Raw genomic sequence first — 19,808 nt, forward strand, 5'->3', positions numbered from 1 at the left:
CCAAGGATCGAACGGGAGCCTCCTGCTTGGCAGGCAGTTTCTTTACCACTGAGCTACCAGTGAAGTGAAAGTGAAAGTCACTCAGCCGAGTCCAACTCTGTGACCCCATGGACTATACAGTCCGTGGAATTCTCCAGGTCAGAATACTGGAGTGGGTCGCCTTTCACTTCTCCAGGGATCTTCCCAACCCAGGGATCAAACCCAAGTCTCTCAGGAGCGACTTTCGCTTTCACTTTCTTTACCAGCTGAGCCACAAGGGAAATCCAAGAATACTGGAGTGGGTACCCTATCCCTTCTCCAGCGGATCTTCCCGACCCAGGAATCCATCCAGGGTCTCCTGCACTGCAGGTGGATTCTTTACCAACTGAGCTATCAGGGAAGCCCTCAAACCCAGATACCCAAGTTCTAATTCTCTTAGACAAAAAGCCCCCACGTTTCCTTGAGAGTGACACACCCAGTCTTCCCACAATCCATTCTCATCTCTCCTCCTTTCCTGGTGGGATCCTTCTTCCAAAGTAGCAGTGGAAGTGTCTCCCCACTGCATCACTAATCCTGAAGGAACCCAAGCCTCCCTCTGCCTAAGTTCAAATCAGTTGCCATCCCGGCAGCCCCGACCCTGTGCTCAGTCCCAGGCCAGGCAAGGAGGGCAACGTAGAGGGCTGCAGGAACCCGGAGCAAACAGCTGATTCAGTTGAGGCGGTCAGGGAGGGCTTCTAGAAGGAGGGAACATCTAAGCTGCATCTGAAAAGATGAGTTAAAAGGTAATTCAGTGTAAACAGAATATGGAAGCATGCGTCACAGATTTAGTTACAAGGAACAGAAGCCTCCTCTGGGGCAGGAAGGGAATTGATTGAGAGGACTTGGGATCACTCACAGATTCCCAGAAGTGATTAGAGAATCAGGATCGGAAAGTGATCGAGGGAACACGACGGGCAGCTGGCTTCCAACCATAACCCAGCCACGGTCACACCACAGAACGTGTCTGAAGGGGATACGCTGGGGCCTCAGTGACCACTAGATGCTGGTCATCTCTCTGCCTCTGCCACCCCAGAATAGGCTAGCTGTTGCATGGAACAAATCACACCGAAACTTTTATTTTAATATAATTTTATTTATTTATTTAGGGCCACGCTGGGTCTTCATTGCTTTGCGCAGGCTTTCTCTAGTTGTGGCGAGCGGGGGCTACTCTTCATTGTGGTGCCCGGGCTTCTCATGGCAGTGGCTTCTCTTGTTGCAGGGCACAGGCACGAGGCACACAATCTTCAGTACTTGCAACACGTGGGCTCAGGAGTTGCGGCTCATGGGATCTAGAGCACAGGCTCAATAGCTGTGGCCCAGGGGCTTAGTTGCCCCGAGGCATGTGGAATGTTCCAGGACCAGGGATCGAACCTATGTTCCTTGCAGGCAGACGGATTCTTATCCACTGTGCCACCAGCCAAGTCCAACACAGGATCTTATTTGTGCGCAACAGTAAGGGTTTTGGGTGGTTCTGGCTCAGGGTGCAATAGAGTGGTGCTTGGAGCAGGGCAACTGGGGACTGGACAGACACCCCTCTGCTGTCTCAGACCTCTCCACGTGCTCTCCACACTTGCTAGTTTGGGCTTCCTCGCAGCATGGCTGCCTCAAGGTAGTCAGAGTGCTTACATGGTGGCTGAAGTCTTCACAGGAGATATTCCAGTGACACAGACAGAAGTTACATTGTTTTTTCTACCTAATCTTGGAACTCATGAATGAAGTATTCTTTTTTTTTTTTTTTTTTGCTCAAGCTGCCTCTGTGTTGTGGGACACGGGCTTTCTTTAGTTTCAGTGCTAGGGCTTAGTTTCCCCTCGGGATGTGGGATCTTAGTTCCATGACCAAGGATCAAACCTATGTCCCCTGCATTGGAAGGCAGATTCTTAGCCACTGGACCACCAGGGAAGTCCCCAGTTCTGCCACATTCTAATGGTTAGATGCACAGATTTAAAAGGAGGGGACGTGTTTAACAGATAGACCCTCACCTCTCAATGGAAAGACGGTCAAGTTCAGCTTGTAGGAGAGCATGTGGGATGAGAGCTCTTGTCACAGCCATCTTTGAAAAGCTGCACCTGTCCATCTGCCGTCGAGGGCATAGATTAGCCAGTCTTGGCTTGTTTGGTATTAGCACCTGATTCCAAGGTAGAGTGGGGTTCACCAGGATTAGCTCATCTGAGCTACAACGAGGCGGGAAAGAAATATCTGTTTGGTTTCAACAGAGGGTAACAGGCTTTTGGATGGCAAGGATTTTTTTTTTAATGTGGGGTGAGGTTGTGTGCATGCTAAGTCGCTTCAGTTGTGTCTGACTCTTTGCAACCCTATGGACTGTAGCCCGCCAGGCTCCTCTGTCCGTGGGGATTCTCCAGACAAGAATACTGGAGTGGGTTGTCATGTCCTCCTCCAGGGGATCTTCCCAACCCAGGGATTGAACCTACATCTCTTACGTCTTCTGCATTGGCAGGCAGGTTCTTTACCACTAGCACCGCCTGGGAAGCCCTGAAGGGGGTGCAGCTGCTAGCTAACCCACCTTCACAAAAGGCCATTGTAATCCACCCCTTTGAATGTTCAGCATCAGTAGGTATCCTTTACTTTAGACTGACATTCTCTTCCCCAAATAGTTCTTTTTTTAATATTTATTTTTATTTATTATTTTGGCTGTGCCAGGTCTTAGTTGCAGCATGTGAACTCTAAGTTGTGAAATATGGGATCAAGTTCCCTGACCGGGGATCGAACCTCGGCCCCCTGCATTAGGAGTTCAGAGTCTTAGCCACTGGGCCACCAGAGAAGTCTCCAACCTCAAAACCTCTTATCAGAGCTCTCCTTGCACAATTAAGTCTTGTCCAAATAAAAATACATCATGCTGGCCCCCAAGACAACACAAACTCTCAGTAGTTACATTTTCCAGATGCAAGTCTAGAATCATGGGGGAGTAGACATTCCCCCTCCAAATACATCATGACTCCCCTGTATTCCACAATCTGTGAACTAGTTTAGAGTAACCGGCCCACGCTGTGGGTTTCCCCGGTGGCTCAGCGGTAAAGAATCTGGCTGGGTTCAATCCCTGGGTCAGGAAGATCCCCTGGAGGAGGAAATGGCAACCCACTCCAGGATTCTTGCCTGGGAAATCCCATGGACAGAGGAGCCTGGCGAGCTACAGAGTCGGAAGTGACTGAGCACACACACACATCCCACACTGTATCCAAGATAATAGGATAAAGGTATAGAAATACAGGGCTTATTACTTAAAATGTCTAAGTAGGTACATATGAGACAGCAATGGAATTAGAAAATTCATTGATTTCAGGCATAGTCAGCTCCTTACACCAAGCACCGTTCTAGACACTGGGGATACAGTGGTGAACTAAAGTTCCCGTTCTCTGGGAGCTTCTGTTTTGTGTAAAACAATAAAAAATAAATATGTGGCAGCGACAAGTGCTGCGGAGGAAAAATGTAGCGAGATAAAGGGCTGGGTTAGTTGCTGTATCAGAAAGGATGGTTAAGGGAAGCTCTGTGATAAGATGATGTGGTAGAGATTTGAAGCCAAACAGGGAGAGAGAGATGGCAGGAAAGAATGTCCCACAAGAGGGAAGAGCAAGAGCAAAGGCCCTGAGGCTGGAACAAGCCTGGCGATGAAGAGCATGGAGTCAGAGATCAATGTGGCAGGAATAGAGCTAGCAAGGTGGGGCAGAGAAGACGAAGATGAGGCCGGGGAGGCAATGAGGACCAGATCCAGGACATTGTGCACCACGGAAAGGACTTCAACTTTTACTCAGAAGGAGAAGATCTCTGCGGAAGGGTGACAGGGGCTGACTCACATTTTAATGGGATCCTTCCGGCTGTTTTATGGAAGTAAATTGTAGGGGACAAAGACAGATATTTCAGTACTAGTTGGTGCAAGTCCTCAAGGAAACGGCCCTGGTATTTATGACTTTCCTCCTTCGTACATACTCCATACACCCCCATGTTTATGAACCAGAACCAGAACCCCGGCTGGTTGGATTCTTACGGAAGGTAGAAGGGGGCTGTTGAGGAAAGGGTATACCTAGCAGCCCGAGCAGAAGGTGTATGAGCCAGGGGCAGGGGAGCTGGGGAGTGGGTGCCTGGGGTCCCTGTGTGGAAGCTAGTGCCAGGGAGCTCTTTTGTCCACTCTCGAGTTTGCAGGTGTGTTGGGCGATGAGCCGGTCTGGGTGGGGTTTGCGTGTGAGCCTGTGTACTTCTGTGTTTGAGCCTTGCAAACCTTCCCTGAGTTCTTGCTCCATGTCTTGCCTGGGCTGGACCGTACTGGAGACGCAGTAGTGACCACAGCAGCCCTGGCCCTTCCCATACTGGCTCTCAGTCCAGTGGGGGAGACAAACTCATCCCCAGACAGAACTGACCCAGAATGGGCAGGGCTGGGTGGGGGAGCCCAGAGGTGGGCACTTGACTCAGCCAAGGAGAGCACGGAGGGCTTCCTGGAGAAGGGGAGCTAACACTACAAGGTCACTTCTCCCAACTATAACAATCGCTCTCCTGTGTGGACAAAGTAGCCTTGACCAGTCTAACCAATAACCCCCGTGCTGACCTACAATCTAAGATGTCCCTGGTGCCTGACCAGTTGTCCCCCTTCTGCCCGTCCACGCCCCACATCTGATCAGAGGCCTGGGGAAAGTCTCCCAGCATGACCAGCTGCCCCTTACTAGCCAGTGTTAAGGGCTAGCTTCTCCCGGGTAACCAGTGAAATCTCACCCCACCCCCATCCTCTGGCCAGCATCTAGGAATTTTGTCCCAGCCAGGCCTGCCTTGTAAGGAGCCCTGGACACTCTGATCTGTGATCCCAAGTCTGACCTGTGACCCTTCCTTGTGACCCATGGCGGGACTCCTCCTTTTTTTCCCTCAGGTGCCTGGGCCTCCTCCCCGCCCCCACTCACCTGTCAACCCCGATTCTTTTCCCCTCCCCCCAAAGTTGGAAGGGAGTAAAGGGAAGAGAAAGGGAGGAAGGGGGGTGGCATTCCTAGGATTCCCTGGAAGGGGGGAAGAGAGGGAGGGCCCTAGGGAGGAGAGCTAAGGGAAGAGCACCCCACAGCCCCCGCCCCCGCCAGCATCTCAGAGGCCTGGGCAGAGCTGGATGTTGAAGACCATCAGACATTAGAACCATCAGACTTTAGAACCATTAGACATTAGAACCAGGTGGGTTCCAGGCCACTGGTCAGGCAGGAAAGCAGCCCAGCACACTGGCCACTGGGGAGGCTGGGGATTGCTGGTTGGACTGGGAGAGGCTGGTGCAGGCCACTGGTTGGACCCGGGCCAGCAGGTCGAAAACGACGAGGGGAGCCCAGGTCACCGGCCGGGGTGGGAACGGGTCCCCGCCAGCGAGACTGAGGTGGAGAGGATCCGCGGGGGTCCAGGGAGAACCCCGCTCTGGACACCGGCCGAACTGGTTGGTCGAGTCACCCGCCAGGGGCGCTGGTCAGTTGGAGCCTGACACCCTGGGGCCTGGGGGCGGGGAGCCTGGCTCCCGGCTGAGTGCTGGGAGGTCGGCTCCGGGCAGTGGGAGGTCCTGGCCTGGCGCCCGGGTTTGGAGGGGGACGAGGGGGAGACCGGGAGGGCGGGGTGGGGCGGGGCTGCCTGGGGCGGGGCCTCCTCGCTCCAGTCCCGGCGGCCGAGGAGCCCCAGCCCGGGCTCAGTCTCTGCCCCTGCCGCCCGCCGCTCGCCGCCCGCTGCCGCCGCCGCCTTGAACATGGAGCCCCCGGACGCGCGGGCTGGGGCGCGTAGGGCCCCGCGGTTGCTGGTGCTCGCGCTCCTGCTGGCGGCCCCCCCAGGTATGGCTCGGGCTGAGAGCAGGGCGCGCCTGGGGGGCGCGGGGAGGGGAGGGGAGGGGAGGTGGGAAAGGGCTTTCACCGACCCCAGGGACCCCAGAAAAGGAGGGATATGGGGTACCACTCCCAGTGAGAGATCTAGCGACAGCCAGGCAGAGGGCTGGGGATCCTCAGCTGTGTATTAGAAGCGATCTGAGAAGCCGTTGGACCCAGGAGTGCGGCGGCTCCTCTCCCTGCCCCCTCAGACGCTGGGATCTGCCACCGCTCCCACCCCCGCCTGGCCCCTATTCCCCCGGACCCAGAGGTCCTGGCCTCCAGTGGCCGGAGTGCCTTTTCCCAGGGGACAGAAGAGACCAAAGCGGAACTCCCCGCTCAAAAGTTGTCAAGTTTTGAGAGGGTCAGGGACCCTCTGGCTAGAAACCAGCAAGTCACATGCGATTGCGGGTTCCCCCCATTCAGATTCAGAGCCCAGACTCTAAAGGACCCGCCCCTCTCGCCTCCCGCTCCATCAGAAAGGGCTGGAGCTCAGCCCCTGGGCAGTGACAGCGGAACTAAGTGTTTCCAAGTGACAGAGCCCCCCTTCCCGGGGGCCCAGATAAAGCCACGCACCTGCGTGGTGGTTGGAGGAGAGGTAGAGGCCCTCAGGGGCTGGGGGAAGAGAGAACTGGGGGAGAGAGAGATCCCTCCGACCATCCTTGCTGTCTCTACCGCTCGGACCCAGCCCTGGGCACCAGCCTGGCCCCACACTCCCTCCCATGGGGCAGGCCCAGGCCAGAGGTGGGTGCCTGGGAATCCAGGGCCCTGGCACAAGCATGGCGAACAGTGGGTCCCCAGGGGCAAAGCTGGGCCAGGCTGGGCAGGGAAGGGAAGGGAGATTCTAAGAACTGAGAGCCCAGGCCAGGATGCCAGCCCAGAGACTGAAAGAGCTCGCTTTCCTAATGCGAACGCCTCTACCTGCCCGGATCCTGGGACGGGAGTCCCGGCCCTCCGCTCCCTTCTCCCTCAGGACCCAGGATCCGGGGCCTCCACCCTGTCCTGCTCTGAGGCACGTGCTGCTGCTTCTCTCAAAGAGTTAGATGGGCCGAGGCGCGGGTAGGGGGCTCGGGCAGGTCTGAGCCAGCCTGTCCCTCCCACATTCCTGAAACCTGCCCAGCCCTGTCCCCCTCACTGCGCCCACACACCCATCCCGCCTCAGCTCTGGCCCAGCCCCAGTCTCCCGGCTCCTGATGGAGAGACCCGGGGGGCAGGGCCGGGCAACACGGAGACTGAGAGGAACGCAGAGAACTGTGAAACTAAGAGATGGAGACACGGGGTGAGGGGCATGCACGCACACACGCGCACACACACACACACACACACACACACACACACACGCAGAGGCGGTGACTGAGATGGAGACGATTATCCATCTCATTGTGCCAGGCCCCGGGTGAAGTGTTGGAGGCTAAGGAATGAGCCTGCCAAGGCCCTGCCCTCAAGGGGCATTTGGTCTAGTGGGACAAGCAAGGACACACAGGATTTGAGCCCAAGTGGATTGTATGGAGGCCACGGGGCCCTGTGTGGCCCAGGGGAGGAGTCTTCAGTTCTGCAAGTGAACGGAGAGATGGGATCTGAAGCTTAGAGATGCAGAAATGAGAGATAAAGGGAGAGAGGAGCTGAATCTGAGGGAGCAGGGGCTGGGGGCCTGGACCCCTGGGTCTGGGGGAGGAGGGGCTGGGGAAAGAGGGGCTGGGGTCTGGATCCCCCGGTCTGAGGGAGCAGGGGCTGGGGGCCTGGTCCCCCGGGTCTGGGGGAGCAGGGGCTGGGGGCCTGGACCCCTGGGTCTGGGGGAGCAGGGGCTGGGGGCCTGGACCCCCGGGTCTGGGGGAGCAGGGGCTGGGGGCCTGGACCCCCGGGTCTGGGGGAGGAGGGGCTGGGGGCCTGGACTCCTGGGTCTGGGGGAGGAGGGGCTGGGGTCTGGATCCCCCGGTCTGAGGGAGCAGGGGCTGGGGGCCTGGTCCCCCGGGTCTGGGGGAGCAGGGGCTGGGGGCCTGGACCCCCGGGTCTGGGGGAGCAGGGGCTGGGGGCCTGGACCCCCGGGTCTGGGGGAGGAGGGGCTGGGGGCCTGGACCCCTGGGTCTGGGGGAGGAGGACTGGGGACCTAGAGAGCTCTGCCTCCTGGTGGCAGTGGGAAAAAGCTCAGTCACCCTCCTGCAGGTTCCAAGGCTGAGGTCCGCCTGTCTGTGCCCCCCCTGGTGGAGGTGATGAGGGGGGAGTCTGTCACTCTGGACTGCAGCCCCTTGGGGACCCATGACTATTTCATGCTGGAATGGTTTCTGGTGAGTGCTGTGAGCTGGAAACAAGGGCATGACAGAGGGGGTCTGAGAGTCAGGGCGCACTGGGGCTGCAAACGTTCATCCCCTCATCCGAGCCCGAAAGCCCCTAGGAGCCCCACAAGCTGCCTTTCCATTTTACAGGTGGGGAAATGGAGGCCCAGCAAGGGGAAGCCCCTCTCCAGGGTACCCTGGTGTCCAGGCACAGCTGAGGCTAGAATGAAAGAGGTCCCCTGGCTCTTGAAAGAGGACATTCAGAGGCAGACACCCAGAAGGCAGGAGCCCAGGGATGGGACTAAAGAGAAAGAGAAACAGGAGACCCAGGGCAGGAAAGAGAGACAGAGGTGGAAGCATGGTGAGATGGCGAAAGAGAGAACCAGAGAGGGGAAAGGTGACCACAGACAGGGGGCGGGGGTGGGAGAGCTGAGAGAGGACGGAGGGACCGAGAACGTGAGAGAAGGAGACCCGCGGAGCGGAGCGGCAGCGAGAAAGGGGACACGGAGGAGGGCCTCTGGCCAGGCAGCCTCTCGCTGAGATGCTCCCCGCCCGCCCCCGCAGGTCGACCGCTCAGGGGCCCGCCACCGCCTGGCCTCGGCCGAGCTGCGTGGCTCCGAGCTCCGGGACAAAGAGCTCAACTCCCGGGGCCGCAGCCCCCCATACCAGCTGGACTCCCAGGGGCGCCTGGTGCTGCCTGAGGCCCAGGTGGGCGACGAGCGCGACTATGTGTGCGTGGTGAAGGCGGGGGCAGCGGGCACCGCCGAGGCCACCGCCAGGCTCAAAGTGTTTGGTGAGTGTCTGTGCCTCCCCTCCGACCACCGCCCCCGGGCACAACACACACATCCTGGGAAGGGGCAGGGAGGTGAGAACCCCGGGAACCAGCTCCTGACTGTAAGTCCCTCCCGCAGCCAAACCAGAGGCCCCGGAGGTCTCCCCCAACAAAGGAATCCTGTCTGTGATGGATGACTTTGCCCAGGAGGTACCTTGGGCCACACCTTGCTTCCAGGATTCTGAGGGGAGGAGGGAGTCCTGGGCTCCTATAGCCCAAGGTCGGGAGAGGCTGGGGGCTTGGGCTTCCCAGTCTGAGGAGTAGGGGTCCGGGAGTTCTGACCTTGGGTCTCCCGGGAGGAGAGGGTTGGGAGCTGGACTCCTGTGTCTGGGTCTGGTCTGGTCCCCACCCCTCTCCAGGGAGGGGGACCCAGACTCCAGGGTCCTGGCTCCCAGCCCAGTGTGGGTGTGGGTCTGTGTCTGTCCCAGATAGCCACTTGCAGCAGCCGCAACGGGAACCCAGCCCCCCAGATCATGTGGTATCGGAACGGGCAGCCCCTGGCCGTGCCCCTGGAGGTGAACTCCGGTGAGTGGTGCCTGAGGGAGCTCGGCTAGACCTCAGGGGCTGGGGCTGGGCGGCGGCCGGGCTGGCTGACCTCCTCCCTGCCGCCCTCTCCCGCAGAGGGCTACATGACCACTCGCACCGTCCGGGAGGCCTCCGGCCTGCTCTCTCTCACCAGCACCCTTTACCTGCGGCTCCACAAGCCCGACCGGGAGGCCAGCTTCCACTGCTCCGTGCACTACTACCTGCCCGCCGGCCAGCACGGCCGCCTGGACGGCCCTTCCTTCTCCCTCACCCTGCACTGTGAGTCCGAGCTGGGCCCCCGGCCGCCCCCACCAGGAACTCTCGCTACGAGGCCTGACCCTCCAAGGTGACCTCTTGACCTGCCCCACCCCTTCGAGGCCTTCTGCCCCCTTACCTCAGGCTGAAGTGGGTACTCACCTCTGACCTCTGACCTCAAGTGCCAGCGGGAGCCCCATCCTGACTTCTGACTCCCCCCATAACACCTGAACCCCGTGGAGTCTCAGGACTAACCGTGTGCCCCACGCTTCCACCCTAAAATGGGTCCCCGCAAATCTCATACTGACCTGTTACCCACACTGTAGCAAAGGAAAAGACTAAGGTTGGCCAAAAAAAGAAAAAAGATTTTACCTCTCACCTTTGGCCAACCATAGCCCCTTCCTTTGCTGCAGTGCTGGCCTCTCCCCCTTAACCTAGCCCTGCCTTTTACCCTTGACCCTGACCGTGAGTCTGCCCTTTCCCTTAGATCCCACAGAGCACGTGCTGTTCTGGTTGGGCAGCCAGTCCACTGCTGAAGGCTGGGTCCGTGAGGGTGACTCTGTCCAACTGTTGTGCCAGGGGGATGGCAGTCCCACCCCAGAGTACACGTTTTTCTGGCTTCAGGTAACCCACCCCCTCATTCCCCTGACCTCTGAGATCTACTCGTCTGCACCAAATTCTGACCCCTGGCTTAGCAAGGCGCGTGATCAATGACCCAGTAGCTATCTGTTCCCCGATTTGTGAGAGTCTTGACATACCTTGATGCCTGGCTTGGGTGACCCTGGACCTAACCTGACCCTGCCAGCCCAGAGCATTTCCTGAACAGGGTTCCTCATTCCTGATCTCCCCCAGGACAAGCAAGAAGATGTGCTAAAAACAAGTCTTGAGGGGAACTTGACGCTGGAGAGGGTACAGCGGAACCAGAGCGGGACCTATGGCTGCAGGGTGGAGGACTACGACGTCCCTGAGGATGCGGAGCTCTCCAAAACCCTGGAGCTGCGTGTGGCCTGTGAGAGCCCCCAGAGCGGGAGGGGGCCCTGGCATCAGCGATCTCCTCACCCTCACCGCCCCCCCGCAGCCCTGTCTCCAACCCTTTCTGTGGTGCCCAGCCTGGTCTCGATGCCCCTGGCCCCTCCAGTCTCCCATACAAGGCAGCCAGAGACCCCTTTCCAAGGCATACACCTGACCTTCCCCTACCTAGAACCTGCTGTGTCTCCCCAGTCCTCTGGGGACAAGACCCACATGCTTCACCCCAGCCTTCAAGACCCACCTGGCTGGCCTCACCTTAGGCGGACCCTTCTCCCCATCACACCCCAAGCTCTTCTCCTCTTTCCTACAGTAACTCCCCATCTTCTCTTCCATCCAATCCCAACCCATCTCTCGGATCCCAGTCTTCCAAGAAGCCTTCTTGGTCCGCCTGCACACAAGCCCTGAGCAAAGGCTCTGTCCCTCCTGGGAACTCCTGTCACCTCCCTTCCTGGGGCTAGACCCTGTGCCACATGTCAACAAGAGAGTGCAGCCCCAGCCTCCACCCAGCTCCAGGGTCCAGTAGGGAGACAGATGTTAAACGCTGAACACACACTTTTTTTTTTTTTTTGAACACACACTTTGAGTCACAGTCCTGCCTCTATAGAGACTAACGCAGAGGAGGGGGATAAGGAACTGGTGTGGCGAACAGGGATTATTTTCCATGGAGGCTGTTGGGGGCTGCAGATTCTGATTGCAGGAAGGAAATTTATGGGGAGTGCCCCAGGATCCACACCTCTTGGTGGGTGATGAGGGAAGGAAGCAGGATGCAGCAGAGGCGGAAGTTGGGCTTCAGCCTAAGGAAGACCTCTACATGCTCACAGGGCATTTAGAAGCTGAGAGATCCCCAGTTGGGGTACAGGGGCTGGGTATTTTGTACATCCACGTCAACCCGTCATTGGATGTGGGCTGCCTAGGGAAGGAGGGGACATGACCTTGAGCCAGGGGCTCTCTCTGTGACTCAGGCAGTTTCCAGAGAGGGCTGACAGCTGAGGGCTGACAGCTGACACCCTTCTCAACAGCTGGGGAGAAAATCCTTTGGTGCCAAAGGGGAAATCTGAGTGTCCACGACAGAGGGTCAGAGAGACCTCTCTGAGAAAGGGATCATGTGTAGGAAACCAAAGAATGGAACCAGAGATACGATGAGTCAGAAGAAAAGCATTCCAGGCTGCGGAAACAGCATGTGCAAGGGCCCTGAGGCCCACACTGGCATATCGGAGAACAACAGGGAAAGAACAGGGTAGCCGGAGCTCAGGAAGCAAGAGGGGAAGGTGGGAGATGAGCTTGAAGCAGTGGGCAGGGTCAACCAGGCAGGACTTATTGGCTTCATCAAGGAAAGAGGCCTGTATGCCCACCATACTGGGGAACCACTGCAGAGTTTTGTTTTGTTTTGTTTTTTTCCTCACTGCAAGATTTTAAGCAGAGGCAAGGGCTGACCAGTGTGTGTTTTGAAAAGATCCCTTGAGAGGCCTTCCCTGGTGGTCCGGTGGATAACACTCCCCACTCCCAATGCAGGGGACCTGGGTTCAGTCACTGGTTGGGGAACTAAGATTCCCACAAAGCATCACTAAGCCCCGTGATGCAACTAGAGAAGTCTGGGCACTACCAAAAAAAAAAAAAAAAGAGGAGTGGGCTGTTTCTTTGTTTGTTTTTTAAAAAACGAACCCAGCACAGCCAAAATTAAATAAATAAATTTTAAAACCAATTTTTTTTTAAGTCAAACTTGGACATGACTGAGCAACTACACTTTCACTGTTTAAAAAAGAAAAGATCCCTCTGGCTGCTCAGCAAAGAATGGACCAGAGAGGACAAGAGACCAGTGAGGACATGACTGCAGTGGTCAAGGCAGTTGGACCCCAGGATCAGAGATGGAAAGAAGTGAGAAGATTCATTTGGGGGACACAGCAGAGAAAGACTTGATGGGTGGAGAAGGAAATGGCAACCCACTCCAGTGTTCTTGCCTGGAGAATCCCAGGGATGGCAGAGCCTGGTGGGCTGCCATCTACGGGGTTGCACAGAGTCGGACACAACTGAAGTGACTTAGCAGCAGCAGCAGCAGGGAGTTTCTTTACTACACGGTCAGTTTTTAAAACTTTTCTGCAGACTTTGGGAAAGGATGATCGCTCTTTATCGGCATTGACTTTAAGAGTCAGCTGTTGAGCTGAACCTGTGGTGGCATCTGGTTTCCCGTTTGGTATTTCCCCTACTAGCCATGCTGTCGAATTTGAGAGACTTGTGTTAAAAATCCTACATCATTGTGGTTATGTTAAAATCTTACATCAAGTGTGGAAATCTCTGTTTCTAGCAGTTTTTGCTTTATTTAGTACTTTCTGAGTCCGTGTGTGTTACAGGTGTGTGACTGTCCTGTGTCCTTTAAGATGTTGGGTCCTTTCCATCATAACACGCTCGCCCTGGCCCCCGAACCTCCCTTGCCTTGGGTCCTGTGTTGCTGTGCCCTTCACAGCTGCCCTTCTCCTCCTGGTGACCCTGCTTCAGGGGCCCAGAATGGCCTTTTGATCTTGACCTTTTGCATTACTTGTAACTGCCTCTTATGAACACTGCATCCTGGATTTAGCGTTTTTGTCCAAGCCCACTAGGGAATTTCTGGAGTAGGAAATGGCAACCCACTCCAGTATTATTGCTTGGAAAATCCCATGGACAGAGGAGCCTGGTGGACTACAGTCCATTGGGCCACAGAAAGCCGGACACGACCGAGTGTCTGAGCACTAGGGAATTTAGCTTCTGTCATGTGATCTATATTTGAGTCTTCTCATTTTCTCCCAGCTTTTCTTTTCCCTACATTAAATGCCTCAGCCACTTCACACCTACCCCAGGCTGCTGGCATATTTGTCTTGAATTTTCCCAGTACTTTTAGGCTTACGGTTTTCTATTTTAGGAATAATCAGTGTCAAAGTTGTACTCAAATCAAGATAAGATCTTCTAATATGCATGTAATTTAATCCTCAGTTCTGATATGTTTTGTTTTATTAAAAAATATTTACAAATGTTAAAAAAAAAAAAAAAAGACTTGATGGGAAAAAAATGGGTCATGTGGAGGAGAGAAGGCCAAGGTTGGAGGGGTAGTCAGAGAAGGAGCGCCCAATACCTCCCAGGTTATCCATTAACCCTGGGCTCAGACGTCAGCTCTGGAGGCAGGTGGTCGAAGTGGGCCTGTATTTTGGTTTTTTGTTGTTGTTATTGTTGTTTTAAGTGTTTGTTTTATTTATTTAATTTGGCCGCACCAGGTCTTCACTGTGGCATGTGGGGTCTAGATCCCCGACCGGCCCCCCTGCATTGGGAGCACAAAGTCTTAGCCACTGGACCACCAGGGGAGCCCCGTGGGCATGTACTTTGGAGTCAGACTCCTAGATCTGGGCTCAAGGGCCCAGATGAGAGAGTGGAGAGCTCGTGGAGCTGGGGAGAAGTTGGCATTCTCTGCTGACAATTGTCCATTCACGTCTGCCCTCCTCAAAAGCCCTGGGGATCCCCTAACTGATCGAGTGAGGGTCCGGGGAAGGTGACATTCTGCTCCCCCCACTCCAGACTTGGACTCCCTGGAGCTCAGTGCAGGGGAGGAGCTTTCCTTACCTCTGCACAACAGCACAACCGTGACCTGCTCTGCGCGAGGCCTGCCCACCCCGACCCTATACTGGACCAAGGTGAGAGGGAAAGGTGTCCCTCCCCAGCACGGGACCCTCCCCTTTCCATCAACCCCTCCCTGCCTCTCACAGCCAGCTGGTGCCTGCTCTTTCTCTCCGCACCCAGGACTCAGCACCCATGGGGGAGGACCCCACACTCTCCCTCCACTCCGTCACCTTCGATTCAGCCGGCACCTACACATGTGAGGCCTACATGCCCAGGATCCCCCTCCTGAGTCGCACCCGGAGCTTCAGGCTGCTGGTTCAAGGTTTGGGGTGTGGGCAGGCTGGGATGGGGATAGCATGGGGAGATGTGGGGCGCCAGGACAAATGAGACGGGTCCACGGCTGGTCCTTCTCTCCTCTTTTTCTCTCCCTCCTCTCCTTTTCCCAGGTGCCTACATCTCACCCCCTTTCCCGCCCCACCACCCACAGGGACACCAGAGTTAAAGGCAAAGGAGACTCAGCCCAAGGCCGAAGGCAGCTGGACCGAAGGAGATGAAGTCACCCTGATCTGCTACGCCCGCGGCTACCCGAAGCCCAAACTCACCTGGAGCCAGTTGGGCGGCAGCGTAAGCGACCCCCCCCGACCCTCCCCAAATCCCAGCCGGCTCAGTGGTCCACAGATCATGTCCTCCCCACCCTCCACCTCCACTGACCGCTTCCTTTTCAACTCTGCCCACACCCCGAGCCCTTGATCTCAAAAGCCTGGGCCTGACCTGAGCCTCCACAGCCCACAGAACCAGCCCCTGGGGGCCAGGGCTGGGTGAGCAGCTCCCTGACCCTGAAGGTGACCAGTGCCTTGAGCCAAGACGGCGTCTCCTGTGAGGCCTCCAACCCTCTCGGGAACACCCACCACGTCTTCCACTTTGGAACCGGTGAGTAACCACCGTGGTGGGACCAACACCGGGTGCGGGGCAGACAGTGGGCTGCTGGCTGACCCCTCCCCCTCTGCCCTGCCCCGCAGTGGCCCCCCAGACCTCCCAGGCCGGCGTGGCGGTCATGGCCGTGGCCATCAGCGTGGCCCTCCTGCTCCTCGTCGTTGCCGTCTTCTACTGCATGAGACGCAAGGGGCGGCCCGGCTGCTGCCAGCGGGGCGAGAAGGGGTCTCCGTGAGTGGCCTGCAACCTTGAAACTGAGCTCTCTACCCAAACCCTGACCTCACCCTGACCTCAGCCCCAAACCAACCACAGCCCCAACCCCAGCTCCATCGGCAAATAAGATGCCATCCCATCTCCAACCTCCGACCTGGACCATGACCGTCCCCTCCCCTCTCCTCAACCCCACCCAACCCATAACCAACTCCCAGCCCACCCCAAGCTCACCTTAACCTCATCCCCAATCTCACCTTAACCTCATCCCCAATCTCATCCCCACCTGTGATCCACACCCACCCCAATCCCAAAGTAACCTCATCTATACTTCCAGCTTCCTCTCCAACCCCAACCTCTCCCCCAGCTGCACCCTCAGCTCCAGCGCATACCCAGTAACCAAACACAGCTTCAGCCACCTCCCCATCCCAAGTCCCCCTGCACATCCCCCCATCCCATTCCTAACTCCAAACCCATCCCCATCCAACCTTATCTCCAACCGCGACCACACAGCCACCCTCAACTCCAGTCCACAGCCATCCCCACGTGCGTGCGTTCTAAGTCGCCTCAGTCATGTCCAACTCTTTGCGACCCCATAGACCATATAGCCCATCAGGCTCCTCTCCCCATGGGGTTCTCCAGCCAAGAATACTGGAGTGGGTTGCCATGCCTTCTTCCAGAGCATCTTCCTGACCCAGGGATTGAACCTGCCTCTCCTGAGACTCCTGCATGGCAGGCAGATTCTTTACCACTGAGCCACCAGGGAAGCCCAGCTATCCCCACAGCCCTCCCTAAAACCCATCCCAGTCACATCACCAGCTCCAATTCCAAGAGCAGTGTCAAGCATGTCCTCACCCCATCCCTGACCCCAGGGCCACTTCCACCTCCTACCTCACCCCCAGCTCATTCCCACCCACCCATCGCCAAGTCTGTCCCCATTCGACACACCCATGGCCAGTTCCTTCCTTGGCCATGACCACCTCTAACACAATGTCTCCTCCCACTAGGCCACCTGGGGAACCCAAGTTGAGCCACTCAGGATCACAGCGGCCAGAGCAGACGGGCCTTCTCATGGGGAGTGCCTCTGGAGGAGCCAAGCATGGGAGCGGGGGCTTTGGAGATGAGGTGAGTGAGGGCCTGGGCCCCTGGGGAGAGGGAACCACTGCGGGTGGAAGAGCTGCTGTGGGCCCAGGCTGATCTCCCCATCTTTTCCCCAGTGTTGAGGCTGAGGACCTTCCCAGAGGCAGTCATTGAACCCAACCTGGAGTGGCGAGCATCAGAAAACCAGCCCCGCTCACACCTCTGCCTGCCCCCACTTTCCCGGCCTTTCCTCTTCCCTCTCTGGGCCCTCCCTTCCTTCCTCTGTGGGCTGGGCAGGGACCACAGCGGCCTGGGAGGGAGGGGACCTTCCTCCAAGGATTGTGACTCTCCCAGGCCCCAGAATAGCTCCTGGACCCGAGCCCAAGTCCTGGCCTGGGACGAGGCTCGAGGGTCGGCTGGCTGGGGCTATTTTTACCTCCTGCCTCCATTGCTGGTCCCCCACCCTCCCACCTGACGTCCTGCTGCAGAGTCTGACACTGGATCCCCGCCCTCTGCCCTGACCCCATCATCTGTGGACACTGGAGTCTGGAATAAATGCTGTCTGTCACCTGGACACCATCCTGTGGCCAGAGCTGCATCCTCTAGGGGATGAGAGGGGAAGGGGGGCGCAGGTGGTGCTCTGGCCCTGCTGGCTCTCCCACCCCCTTGCTGGACCTCAGGAGAAATCTGATGTCATGGAGAAAGAAATGAGAGAGAAAGGATGGAGGGTGACTCAGCTGGAAAAAGGTGGAGAAGAGAGGTGCTGGGGGTCCAGAGGGAGCTGAACCTGGCCCCTGAAGACCAGTGCCTTTAGGGGGAGGTAGGGTGCTATCCCCTTAAGTAAAAAATGCCCAGTCTCTCTTGCCAGAGGCCCAGAGGGAATTGAAACATCCAGAGGAAAAGCTCTCTCTGAGCTGTAGAGTGGATGGAATTAGGGATTTAGGCATCTCCTCTGAGGACAGCCTGGGGCCTGCAGTGGAGGGCTGGGGGAGGAGCGACAACTTGGAGGAGCCCCCATGAAGGGATCTAGGCAGAGACAAGAGACGGCAGAAACAGCAAAACAGAGACTTGCCGAAGGGGAGGGAGAGGCATTTGAAAGAAGAACGGAGAGGCTAAGGGGGAGAATTGAGGGATGGGCTGGGGCAGCTCAGAATTGAGAGAGAGCCACTGAGTCAGACAGAGATGTGGGGAGAGAGAGGCAAAGACAGACAAATAGAGACATGTCCTGGACTATTTACTGTGCAATTCCAGACCACAGCAATAAAGCGAAGATCACAATAAAGCAAGTCACACAAATTTTTCAGTTTCGCAGTGCATATATTACGTTTACACTGTACTGTAGCAAGTATGCAATAGCGTTCTGCCTGAAAAAAAAAAAAAAAAGTACGTAGCTTAACTTAAGAAACACTTTCAAAAACAAAACACTTTCTTGTTAAAAATGGTAACCATCGTCTGAGCCTTCAGTGAGTCATAGTGGTCACATCAAAGGTCACTCATCAGTGACCATAACAAATAGAAGAACAATGAAAAACCTTGAAATACTGCAAGAATTACCAAATGTGACACAAACATACAAAGCGAGCAAAGGCTGTCGGGAAAATGGCACCAATAGACACAGCGTTGCCACAAACCTGTAATTTATTAAAAAAAAAAAAAAATGCGGTATCTGCGGAGCACAATAAAATAATGTGCCATACAGAGAGGTAGGGCTGCAGAGACAGAAACACAGAAAGAACTGGGATTCAGAGAGATCATTCCAGTTAGAAAGGGAGGGGAAAAAAAAGTTTCGAAAGAGCAGCTCAGAAGCAGTGCGGGGAAGACAAGTGTGACCTTGGGCAAGTGACCTCACCTCCCTGAGTCCATCAGATAAAGATAAATCACACTTGAGCGGTGGACGGCCACTGTGAGGAGAGGGAGCAAGTATACCTGTGCAGTGCATGCTGGGCGGTCTCTGCCGGTGACCCCGCCCCTCTGTCCTCAGTTTACTGAGCCACCAGATGGACCAAGTGGGATCTGTGGCCGTGGGGAGTTGAAGAGATGCTATGGGAGCCTCCTCGCAGGCAACTGAGCAAATGCTCAGAGATTTCCAGAACGGAAGAGCTCACACTGGCTGAATTAAGGTGCTCAAATCCCATGATTTATTGAGTCAGATTAAAACAAACAGGAAGGACTTCCTGGTGGTCCGGTGGTTAAGACTCCACCTTCCAACACAGGGGTCAGGGTTCAGTGCTTGGTTGGGAAACAAAGATTCCCGTTGGGTGTGGCCAAAAGATTAGAAATAAATAAATGTATAAACAAATGTGAGAAACAAGAGAGGTGGGGCAGGTTAACACACTGAGATGGGGAACAAACGATCCAAGTTCTGCCGCCTGAGCTTGAGGGTTCACGGGGCTCCGTTGTCCTCCTGTGTGGTGTGGTCTCCACGCCCAGAGTCCAGGGGCAGCAGGGAGGATCCACATCCGGAAGTTCCCAGGGCTGCGTGGGGGCAAATGCATGCAGCCACACCTGCGGGTGGAGCAAAACATGCCTCCTGGCCTTGGCTCTCACCTGCATGACGTGAGCACAGGACTCACCAAGCAGAGCGAGAGTCCTCAGGAGTCACCTTAAGGACTCTCGCATAAGTGAAATGAAAGTGTCAGTCAGTCAGTCGTGTCCAACTCTTTGTAACCTCACGGACTGTAGCCCACCAGGCTCCTCTGTCCATGGGATTCTCCAGGCAAGAATACTGGAGTAGCTAGTCATTCCCTTCTCCAGGGAATCTTTCCGACCTAGGAATCGAACCGGGTCTCTTGCATTGCAGGTGGTTTCTTTACTGTCTGAGCCACCAGGGAAGCCCAAGGACTCTCAGATACTTGAGGCTTCATCAATCTTTCCATCCTTCCCACGGACGTTCAGCTCACATTTTTTTTATCGAAGTATAGTTGACTTAGAATGTTGTGTTAGTTTCCGATGTACAGCACAGTGATTCAGTTTTACATATATAGACAGTCTTTTTCGTATTCTTTTCCATTAGGATTTATCACAGAATATTGAATAGAGTTCCCTGTGTTATACAGTAGGACCTTGTTGTTTATCCATCCTGTATATAATAGTTTGCATCTGCTACCCCAATCTCCCAATCCTTCCCTCCCTCACCCAGAATGGAATATCCTTTTTTAAAAATACAGCAGACACACAGAGAAATCATAGAATGATTGGGAGAATTTGATAACTGTGAAAAGTGTTTAATGCAAAGCCTGGCACAGAGC

The 19,808-nt window shown here is 55.9% G+C and overlaps 1 protein-coding gene across 2 annotated transcripts; it reads left to right on the forward strand.

The window, feature by feature from the left end:
• The first annotated feature begins 5,640 nt into the window (after nt 1-5,640).
• On the forward strand, nt 5,641-17,856 carry BCAM (basal cell adhesion molecule (Lutheran blood group)). 2 transcript variants are annotated; one of them, XM_086353050.1, is made up of 15 exons: nt 5,641-5,811; nt 8,005-8,126; nt 8,679-8,907; nt 9,026-9,096; nt 9,375-9,471; nt 9,568-9,750; nt 10,214-10,350; nt 10,579-10,735; nt 14,296-14,411; nt 14,518-14,659; nt 14,825-14,961; nt 15,123-15,267; nt 15,357-15,501; nt 16,488-16,605; nt 16,698-17,856. In XM_086353050.1, the coding sequence occupies exons 1-15, from the start codon at nt 5,730-5,732 to the stop codon at nt 16,701-16,703; spliced, it is 1,887 nt and encodes a 628-aa protein (XP_086209176.1). In that variant the 5' UTR covers nt 5,641-5,729; the 3' UTR covers nt 16,704-17,856. The 2 variants fall into 2 exon arrangements, with proteins under 2 accessions (XP_086209176.1, XP_086209177.1); XM_086353051.1 differs by lacking the exons at nt 16,488-16,605; nt 16,698-17,856 and having other exon boundaries at nt 15,357-15,505.
• Nucleotides 17,857-19,808: the final 1,952 nt, after the last annotated feature.

Source organism: Bos grunniens, chromosome 18 (genome assembly GCF_055505025.1).
Source record: "Bos grunniens cultivar Pamir isolate PY7600 chromosome 18, Bosgru_T2T1.0, whole genome shotgun sequence".
NCBI lineage: Eukaryota > Metazoa > Chordata > Mammalia > Artiodactyla > Bovidae > Bos > Bos grunniens.

What these genes read in the sequence shown, in the direction of transcription:
- BCAM (XM_086353050.1), top strand. Translation starts at nt 5,730, where the DNA reads ATGGAGCCCCCGGACGCGCGGGCTGGGGCGCGTAGGGCCCCGCGGTTG. An exon ending in GCCCCTGGAGGTGAACTCCG is followed by an intron (nt 9,472 to 9,567) that starts GTGAGTGGTGCC and finishes CCTCTCCCGCAG; the next exon opens with AGGGCTACATGACCACTCGC. An exon ending in ACACGTTTTTCTGGCTTCAG is followed by an intron (nt 10,351 to 10,578) that starts GTAACCCACCCC and finishes GATCTCCCCCAG; the next exon opens with GACAAGCAAGAAGATGTGCT.